This window comes from Abramis brama (assembly GCF_963993115.1).
Source record: "Abramis brama genome assembly, chromosome: 1".
Classification (NCBI taxonomy): Eukaryota; Metazoa; Chordata; class Actinopteri; order Cypriniformes; family Leuciscidae; genus Abramis; species Abramis brama.
Genome location: NC_139963.1, coordinates 70,699,736 through 70,710,383, shown reverse-complemented (window position 1 = coordinate 70,710,383; position 10,648 = coordinate 70,699,736). Strand labels below are relative to the sequence as shown.

The 10,648-nt window shown below is 35.3% G+C and overlaps 1 protein-coding gene across 2 annotated transcripts in view; it reads left to right on the top strand.

Annotated features, from left to right (window-relative positions):
* Positions 1–7,318: 7,318 nt before the first annotated feature.
* LOC311094478 (uncharacterized protein) overlaps positions 7,319–10,648 on the top strand; it is a 32,146-nt gene continuing 28,816 nt past the window's right edge. For both annotated transcript variants that reach the window (XM_084132455.1, XM_084132454.1), the window contains exon 1: positions 7,319–7,397. In XM_084132455.1, the coding sequence (XP_083988581.1) occupies positions 7,395–7,397 (3 nt within the window). In that variant the 5' untranslated portion in view covers positions 7,319–7,394. The remainder of the gene's footprint in view (positions 7,398–10,648) is intronic.

Sequence of the window (10,648 nt, the reverse complement as noted above, 5' to 3'; positions counted from 1 at the left end):
CCAGTTGATCTTTGCTGATGTGGTCTTGATGAGAGAGAACCAGTGGTAGTCAGAGGATCTTTGGTGAATGGAAAGACAAGGCCGCAGCCTGGCACAAGCTTGGGGGTCCTTAGAAAACTTCTAGTTCAGCATCATCTTCACATCAGGAAAGTTCTCAGCAAATTCTCAGAAAAGGATCTTGTGATCAGTGATTTTTAAAGCATGAAGATGTCACACCCTCTGGAGGTGTGTGAGCCAATAACAAGTTTTCCCCCTCGAGGGAAATTTTTACGACCCTTTGTGTTCTAGCAGGGCATTTGAATATGTAATTTGATCGGGCGTTTAAGAAAATAATCTTCAGGATTCTTATAATACTAATGCGTCACAAAGTTAGCAAAATGTAATGTAAATTAACAAATGGGGGACAAAGATGGGAGTTTATAGAGACTAAACATATGATTTTGGCTAACCATAGTATGCCTAGTCTTAAACATTAACCCAGAAGAGTATAAAAAAGAGAATGAATACATAGACCAAACCACATAAAAGGAAAACCATGAGATTGGAAAATTAGATACATGTTTATGCATTTCTCAAGTGGTTATATATTGAATATATAGGATTAACAGGGTTTATTTCTCCTTCTCAGCATTTTGGGGGTTGTAAAAAAAGTCTTATCAGTCTTAATACGTCCTGTAACATGACACCAGGTTCTGCCAGTGTGTTAGCTTCACTTGGGATGTTAGTTTTGGGGAAAGTTTCATAGACCTTTGTTGGAAGAGTGAGTTTGCTGGATTATTTTTTAAATATAATGAATAATTTGTGTGTCTGATTGGTCCAGCTTCTACAAATGAAACTAGATTTGAAAGGCAGTGATGCCTGGAATCACTTTGATCATGAAATAGACTCTAGAGGGTGATTCGAGTCTCTGTGAGACACATTTTCAATAAAAGTAAAGTCATCTTCATTTATATAGCGCTTTTAACAATGTAGATTGTTCCAAAGCGGCTTTACAGTGATACAAGGATAGTTTAAGGCGAGACACTACAGGTGAATAGGGTAAATTTATTAACTAGCAGATATCACCATGAAACTTTTCCAGTTGATATTACCTACATTAAGACGAGAAAAAAATGTATTACAAGTTTTCTGTAATTTAATGTTTAAATATGCAAATTAGGCAATATCTAATTAAATATGCGCTAATTTGCATATATTTAAAAAAAAACAAAATCTGAGTATTGGATAAAGCCAGGTTAAAAAATATTTTTTCATTGTGTTCACATATTAGATGGGGGAAAAAATTACAGAGGGATTTATGGATATCTACTTTTGTTATCCTGTAAATCAGAATATACTGTCAATAATCTGTCAATTTTCACCATGTTTTTTGGAATAAAATGTTATATAAATCAGGCTAGGAATAATATATTTACAAATCCCTCTGTAAATGTCTTCATAATATAACTAGGTACAAGACTGAAAAGTTGGGTGTATATATGGAGATTTCAGACTCAGAGAATGAGAGAAAAGTCATTTTGAGAAAACAGGCTTTAAAGATTTATCTCTAATGAGATTGTGCATTCAGCCCTTTTACTTTCACGATTGGTTGCTGTATTGATGATATAAATATTTGGATGACCAGTAATTTTCTCAAACTCAACACTGATAAAACAGATCTACTTCTTATTGGTTCACCTCAAATTACATCCCGTTTCTGTGTTGACAATGTTAATATTGCTGGAGTTTTTGTTCAACCTTCCACCACTGTCAAAAACCTTGGTATAATCTTTGATTCCTCTCTTTCCTTCCTTCCACACATCTCCTCCCTCACTAAGTCTGCCTTCTTTCACCTTCATAATATCGCGCTTACGTCCATTTCTGAACATCAGCGATGCTGAGACCCTAGTTCACACTTTCATCACTTCACGGCTTGATTACTGCAATTCTCTCTTCTATGGCTTACCCAATTCATCAATAAATAAGATCCAATATATTCAGAACTCCGCAGCTAGGGTCCTCACATACACAAAGACATTTTCCCATGTTGAATACCCCCCCACCCCCATATTTCTGATATCATCCATGCCTACTCCCCAGTTCGCACACTTAGATATTCCGATACCGGTCTGTTGACGATCCGTAGGCACAAACTATCATCGTTTGGTGGAAGGGCTTTCTGTACCGCTGCCCCAACTCTGTTCTATTCCCCAACACATCCGCGACCTTTCATCATTACACGATTTCAAAACCCACCTAAAAACATATCTTTTTGCTACTTGTTTCCCTGACCCCTGATTCTATGATCTGATTTTTATGTGTATGTATCTCTATCTATTATGGAATCCATCTCAGTTTATTTGTATTGTTTCTACAGTATGTCATGTTTATTTGTACTTTATTGTAAAGCGACCTTGAGTTTTCTGAAAGGCACTATATAAAATAAACGTATAATTATTATTAATAAGAGATATCTTGAATTGGAATTATTCCTAGTCAAATCTCATTTAAAGATATCTGCAATTTAATTATGGATATCTAAATCTGATTTTTGACTAGGAAGATTTTTCTTTGGAGATAGGAAAAACTTCAATGTTGTTATATTACTGGATTTTAATATGAGATCTTCTGATAAATCCCTCAAATTGGAACCTCTTCTAAAAAATGTACATATCTCAAAGGTAACTGACAATGTCTCAAAGGTAACAGGCAAAATTGAAATATCTATGGATGATCTTTTAGTTGCACGACTCCAGAGAGACCACGCCAGAGAACTTCATAAAGCTAAGAAAACGGAGAAGAGGAAGGAGGAGGACCCGACTCCCACAGAACGAGCTGACCTATCAAAGCAAACAAATGATGAGGATTCTCAGGCAGATGGAGAGATTGCATAAAAGATTACTTAGTATCGTTATGGGAGTTATGTTAGAGAATCAGTTTAAATGTCCTAATTGTGAAATATCCTGTTTACAGGAGAAGTTTGAATCACTTGATACAAACTTGCCCTGTGATAATATTTTATAGTTTTAATGTCATTTCTTGCAGTGCTAGAAGCATGTTGCAAGCTTGCTTTGCAACCACAGTGTTTGTGGTTTCCTTGAGCTCTCTGAATAGGTTCAGAGGAACAACAAGAAGAAAGAAAGAGGCCTCCTCACGGTTAGTGATGAGGCGAGAAGCAGGCTGTGGTTTTAACACCTGCAGAATGTATATTAAGCTCTTTAGCGTAGGTGGCACATATGAGATATACACATGTATGTCTATTGCATAATAGCCTTAAAACTGTGGAATATTCCAGGCCAGTTATTTTACCTTTCAAATAATTGCTTCATTGTAAGGGACAGCCCTAAACGCTCAAGACGGCCCCAATCAAACCATATAAAAGGTTTTGTTTCCCGTTGCTCGGGGGCCGCATTTCGAGGTGAAGACCTATACGCATTTCTGTTATTTTTTCCTCTTTGAATTTATTGTCTTTGTATTATTCTGAAACCTTTTTTTAAGTAAAACGAAACCAATTTTTGGTGATTCGAAAAACTTTTCAAATAAGTCTTCAAATTTTTTTTCCCCTAGAGGTATCTTTACTTTGTTGTAGTTTAGATATTAATCCTAAGCAAAAGCCCAGTGAAACGGACCCAGGACTGAACTGGATCGGACACCGCAGAGGACCCTGAGACCATTTATAGCATCTTCAACCGGCAGGTAAGGACAGTCTCCGATTGTAATAGGTTATGGGCAGGGCCGGATTAACTATTAACTATTTAACTATTTCCTGTGCCCTGGGCAACAAGACTCAAGGCCCCCCGTAGTTATGGGGGTCCGGGGACATGCTCCCCCGAGAAAATTTGTATTTCTCTAAGAAATACCTTTAAAACCTTGTCATTAGATTATTTGTCAAAACCTGCTCTCTCCTCATCTTCATATTTCTCTCAGTCTTCTTATCCTGCCCTATTTCTTCCCCTCCTAAAGCTGAACTTTGACTGATAGTCTTTTCATTTTCGTCTGTGTCAGTGACGAAAGTAAACATGGGCTCAACTGATATTTATACGTTTTATGAATCATTTTCTTAGACAAGTTAATTCACTCAAGGCTACCAGGAAAGCTGTAGCCTAAGTCAGTATTGTCATTAGGAACCTTCTGCAAGCTTTGGAATCTGAAAACGCCTGTTTTTAAATGTTAAAAGTAATTTTAAATAATACAAATTATAGGCTACGTTTACCGCAGTTGGTGTAATCGGCAGACGTTCCCTTAAGCATCGTGCGCTGTGGAAAAGCGTCAAAGCATTCTCAGGTATAATTATGCAGCATTAATGCACAAATGATTTTGAATGAATATTTCATGTCGATATACAATGGTCACATGATGTTAAAACTAATCTTGCTATTGATATCTTTGTTAGACTATACCGACCCTATAGAACAAATGTCCGTCTGGGTTTTGAATTGAATATGTTCACATCGTCATAAACTTAGCCTATCTGTTAGTTTTCTTTTCAAACAACAAAAGTGTCAAGTTGTTACGGCGTCCCGTCATCTTTGTCAAGACGTTTTTTCTTTATTAAATGCATCATAGATAGCGGTTAAGCCATTTTTGTAATAACTTAAAAAGGGCACTGCTAAAATCCGAATATTTGCGTGAAGAAGAAAATTACTAGCCTACTGGGTGCTGGCGTGACTGAAGAGACGAATTAGCATGTTCTTGTTAATATTATTAGGATAGAGTTTTAATGCATGAAAAAAAAAAAACACATTTACAATAGGCTAATTATTGAAGAATTGTTTAACGTTGGAAAATTGTATTATCAAAAAAAAAAATATTTGCCTGGATCTGACTGAGCTCCGCCCCTGTCAGGGCCCCTTAGATGTCATGTGCCCCTGGGCAAGTGACCAGTTGCCCTACTGGTTAATCCAGCCCTGGTTATGGGAATGATGTAGAAGGACTCAGATGTTACAGCGGTATAGAAACACAACAATGTAGAGATCTTGAATTAACATTCTGACTAGTCAAAACTCATTTTTAGATATCTTAAACGTACATGCAAATCATGATGCAAATACACCTTTGCTAAGCCCCACCTTAAACATTTTATTATCCTACCTTGGAAACTGTTGTCTTCCACCATTTTTTCTAGGAATTGTATAATAAAGTTCCTGTGTCTTTTGGGTCATTTAAATCTGCTTTATACAAAAGTACTTTAAAAGTATGAAAATAAAAAGTGTCTGGGGCACATGTAAAAGTGACACATAAAATTCAGAAAAGACTCAAGAAGGTTTTTGTCCAATTCTATATCTTAAAGAAGAATGATGTTGAGATGTGCATGCTGTGGATTAAATTGTGTTAGCCTTTATTCCCAAAACGAACACATTTAAAATCAGTAAGCATTTGTAGTGGCCTCATGTCTGGTGCAACATTTGCTATAATTTTAAAATAACTTTATAGCCTATATTTTATAAATTCTTATCTTTTTAAAATCAGCCTTCACCTTTTCTAACTAGGTCTGCCTTGATTCTGGAGCACTATTCTTGTCCATCACACATTTATTTGTACTATTTTTCATGTATTTGGTGTATAATTCCATTGTTCTTCACTCTTGTCTTTTCAAAATATTTAATAAATAAATTCAGGCGAGGAGTTTGCGGTTCTCAATCTTTATTGAAACACCACTTCAGATTGTATTAAAATCAAAGCTCTTAATACATACATGCTGGAGACCTTTTACCATATGAATGCATCCAGATGTTATGTAATAATCCCTGAAGTAATTAACTTAATCCAGTATCTTTTCTCTCAGCAGACTAGCGTTACTGTTGTTAGCAGTTAGCACTAATCATTAGGCAGGGAGGGGCTGACTCTGCTGAGGAAAAACTTCAATGTTGTTATGTTACTGGATTTTAATATGAAATCTTCTGACAAATCCCTCAAATTGGAACCTCTTCTAAATAATTTACATATCTCAAAGGTGCTGAGTAAATCTCTTCTCAGGTCACACAACAGCAAATTCGACTAGGAGCAGGTACAATTCAGATATCTTAAAAAATAATTGTGACTAGTCGAAACTGAATTAGAGATATCTATAATTACCTTTGCATATGTGTGACTCATCAATTGAATATATTGCAGGGAATTATTTGAATTTTGAAATTAATGAAGATATTATGACCCTACAAATACACTTCCACACACACTTACACAGAGGCCCGAAGTGCCGAAGACGGAAAGGACAGAAGAATGCCCATATATGGGGAACAATGTGGACACCAGAAGCCTCCTTGACTGAGGCAATAGAAGGTTGAGGTCACATGATTTAGTTCCTCTGGAAAAACCCCAAGAAATTGCATAGGAACAATGTAACCCAGTTCTGCTTCTTGACTGTTAGTTGTTGCATTTTTGATTTTGATGTTGTATGCATCCCTGGGGAGAAATTAGCTCTCTTCCAGTTCAGTTTATTAACAGAAATTCTTTTTGCTTAAATTGCTCTGCTGTATTATCTTAACTTGAATAGCTCGAATGAGGACTAGTTATTTTGTATATCTATTGCTTGAACTGGTTACAAGGTAAATAGCCTGTGCAATTTTCCACTCATACAGGACTGCCCTGTTGAGATTGGATAAGCTGAAGTAGTATAACCTGTAACCTTTTGATGATTTGCTACAAATATTAATCATTGTGTAACCAGTATTTTTATATTTTGTTAAAGACAAATACTGTGGAATCAGGCTCTGACCAGGGGTTTAGTTACCATTTAAAGTTAATTCTTCCCATACCTTGATACCAGACATCTTAAATTGAGTTTTGACTAGTCAAAATGTATTTAAAGATATCTCAAATCAGATTTCTTACTAGTGCAATTATAATTGAAGATATCTCTAATTCTGACTAGTCAAATTATAATTATGACTAGTCAAAACTGATGTATGACTATCCAAAATATATTTATGGATAGTCAAAACATACTTGTATATGCTAAAACGGCTTGCCATACCTAGTGCAAAATCCATGATATCTTTAATTACAATTTCTACTAGTCAAAACTCATTTGAACATATCCGGAAATATTTTCCAATGGAAGAATATGACTTGTCAAAATAGCATTGTAGATATCTCAAATGTATATTATGTCTAGTCAAAATAGCATTGTAGATATCTTCAATGCATATTATGACTTGTCATAATCATAATCACATTGTAGATATTAATTCCAATTACGATTAGTCCAAATTGGAATTAAGATATTTGGAATTTGAATTCTGTCTAGTCAAAACTAAATTACACTAGTACAGCCAGGGGTATTTAATGCTAAGCCGGCTTGCCATAGGCGCGTCTCCGATCATCTAAATTTGGCGGCCGATGACGTCACCGCTCGTTCGTGCCGTTTCTTCCCTCATTGAGTTTCGATTCTTCTGAGGTGAGGAGAGCAGTTCATGGTATGTATCATATTTACACCATCATATACATTTATACAGTTTGATTAAGTGACAGACTCATTTCTGTACTGTTTTCATTGATCGCAGCGATACTTGTGCGTCTTTTCTGGCGTCTTCCTTCTGAAATAAACATTTAGTGCAGCAGCAGCGAGCATGAGGAGAATATGTTGAGTTCATTCAGACCTGAGCGATGTTGTGTTCGTTTGTGTGATTGTCTCGATGTTTGGAGTGAGAACTGTTACTAAATGTAAAGTTAAAGTTTGAGATCTGTGAAGGGAATTAATTTGAAGTGTCATACTGGAACAGATTCTGCTAAATGCTTTACATTGAGCCTATGATGAGCCGCGTGAGACATTAAAGCAATACTAATAAATATGAATCGCGTTTTACTCTTGGAACAATAGTGGGGGAGAGCTGGGACAGTTGAAACACTTTTCAGATAAACGTCGTTTTCTAAAAAGGTTACATATAGAATTATTTTATTTTTTATTTATTTTTTGATCAACAACCTGAATTCACATATGTGCTCTCTTAGTATCATGTGTTATTCGGTACAAATATAGAATGATTTAAGTAAAAATTTACTTTGAACGGTAGTTGTGCTTTGTTTCAATCATCTGACAGGGGTGGGACGGATGAAACATAGCATTTTAAACGCCAACTATTCATCTAATGCTTGTTTTTATGAACAATACCTGACAAGTAACTTACATTGTTACAAACATATTTTGTAATTGATTTTAATTTAACCCTCTGGGGTCTGTGCTGTTTTTGGGGCCCTTGAGATGTTCTGACATGCCCTGACATTTGTGCTTTTTTCAGTTGCTTATAAACATATTAATGGCAAAGGTGTAAATTCACTCTATATAGCACAAACAGGGCTACCATAATATGTGAGCCACGTATATATGTTTTCATTTTTGAGAGAATAGCCTAATGTTTATGCATGGTTATTGAAAAAAACAAAAAACTAAAGTTTCTGAAATAAGGCCACAAAACACACAGTAAATATGTGTCAATAACACTTTTGACTAATGGATGTCCTCGCTAGGGCTGCACGATATTGGGAAAAAATGACATTGCGATATTTTATTTTTCTGCAATATATATTGCGATATGAAATGAAATCTAATCAAATTTTTTCTTACAAACAAAAATGGGGTAAGCACACTTACATTCTCATTTTAAATGATTTAAACATCAGAGTATTATTTAAATTAGAGTAAATGATTTGTTTGTAACTTTAGGATATGGTTTGAATTGTTAACATTAGTTAATGTATCTAATAACTAACATGAACTTACCATGAGCAATACTTTAGTTACTGTATTTATTAATCTTTGTTTATCTTAGTTTATAAAAATACAGCTGTTCATTGTTTGGTAATGTTACTTCACAGTGCATTAACTATGTTAACACGTACTGTACAACTTTTGATTTCAATAAGGCTATAGCCTAAATGTTGAAATTAACAATGTTGTAGAAGTGCAGTTTACTAATAGTAAATGTTAACTAATGTAGTTAAATAGTTTAATAAATAGAACATTATTGTAAAGTGTTACAGATTTTTTATACACCAATTCAGACGTCTCGTGAGTTCAGTGTTGGACAGGTCAGTTGTTTAAACCATTCATTAAATTGAATCGGTTCAAAAGGAATCATTAGTTCGCGAATCGGACATGTAGTCTACGGCACGCGTTGTGTAATTATCTCAGCAGTTTAGGATATCGCACAAGATTTGTCAACAAAGAAAACATTTCCTCACTGGATAGTTTTTTTGGTTTTTTTGACACCATCGTGTCAATTGATTTTGATTAATATGCGCGAGGGAGAGAGAGAGAGCAAGACAGCGCTCGTGTTGTTTGAAGACGGTGAAGGTGAGCGCGCGCGCGGCCGGGGCTCTCTCGCTCTCGCTCTGCTCGTTCTCTGCGCCCTGTTAAACTGACAGGACTTAAAAACACGAATCACATGCGTCAAGGGCCGGGGAGCAGTTGGCCCGTACGGTTAATGAATCACGGATTAACTACGCACATCGCGATATCGATGCTTAAACGACACATCGTGCAGCCCTAGTCCTCGCCTAGAGTTTTTTCTTCAAAATGATGTGAAAATCATCCTGCCTAATCATTCACATAAAACGATACATTGATTTAAGTTTTGTGAAACACTTCTAGTTTGGAAAGCCAATATGCGGATGGGGCGTAAACGATCATGCATATTTAGTAGTTCACACCTGATGTGCTGAAGGGTTGCTGTGCCTTGGTGAAACGGTGTTTGTACGTGAAGAGCTCTTTTCCAAAACACCATAAACCTAAAAAGCTGCCTCAAAGATCCACCAAAAGTAATGATTATGAATATGTAAAATATTGCAATAAGACATTTTAATTGTTTATTAACTTCTGGCAAAGATGAAGTTGACGATAGGCTATTGACTCGCGATCTTCGCAGTAGGCTAGTGAACGCACCGGAGAAATGCACATTTATTAGGCTACATAGTTTTTTGTTTTGGATGGTTTTGTTTAGAACCAGCTTTCTGTAAATATATTTCACATTTTTTAGACATGTGAGGCGAGTAGGCTACGGTCTGGTTCATGATGATTAGTGGTCGACCGATATGGGATTTTTAATGGCCGATGCCGATATTGAGAAAGCAATCTGGCCGATTGGCCGATATGAGGCCGATACAATACATGTGAATACAGTAAATGAGAGACATAAAGAATATTGGTGAAACTAAATGAACATTTATTGTACATACTATTTATGCAAAATTCTTTTTGCAATAAAAAATATTTACTAAGAAATTAAAATGTAAACAAAAAGGTAAGGTAACACTTCAATAAATAAAGTTTTAGTGCAACTTCTTGTCTGCTTTAATATTTACAGTCATTTTTTCAGTCACATAAATAATTACTGCTGCTTACTGCAGGTTACAAATAACATTTATCATTAATGAACCAATCTAAACAATATTCATAAATTAATGACAAAATAGTATGTGAGATTTCATACATTTTATGTACAACATAGTTAAATATAAATCTCACATAGTTTATTTACACTATTTACTTTAAAATAGTTTAAATAGTTCAACCTTTTTTAAGGTTGTTTTACTTCAAGTTTATTTAAATAATAATGATTTATGTGTTTAGTTTTGCTTGTTTGTTTCTTTAAAACGTTGCAAGCCGTCACATGTATTTGCATGTCATGAACATATGAAAATGTATACTACACACGATATTACGCCAATC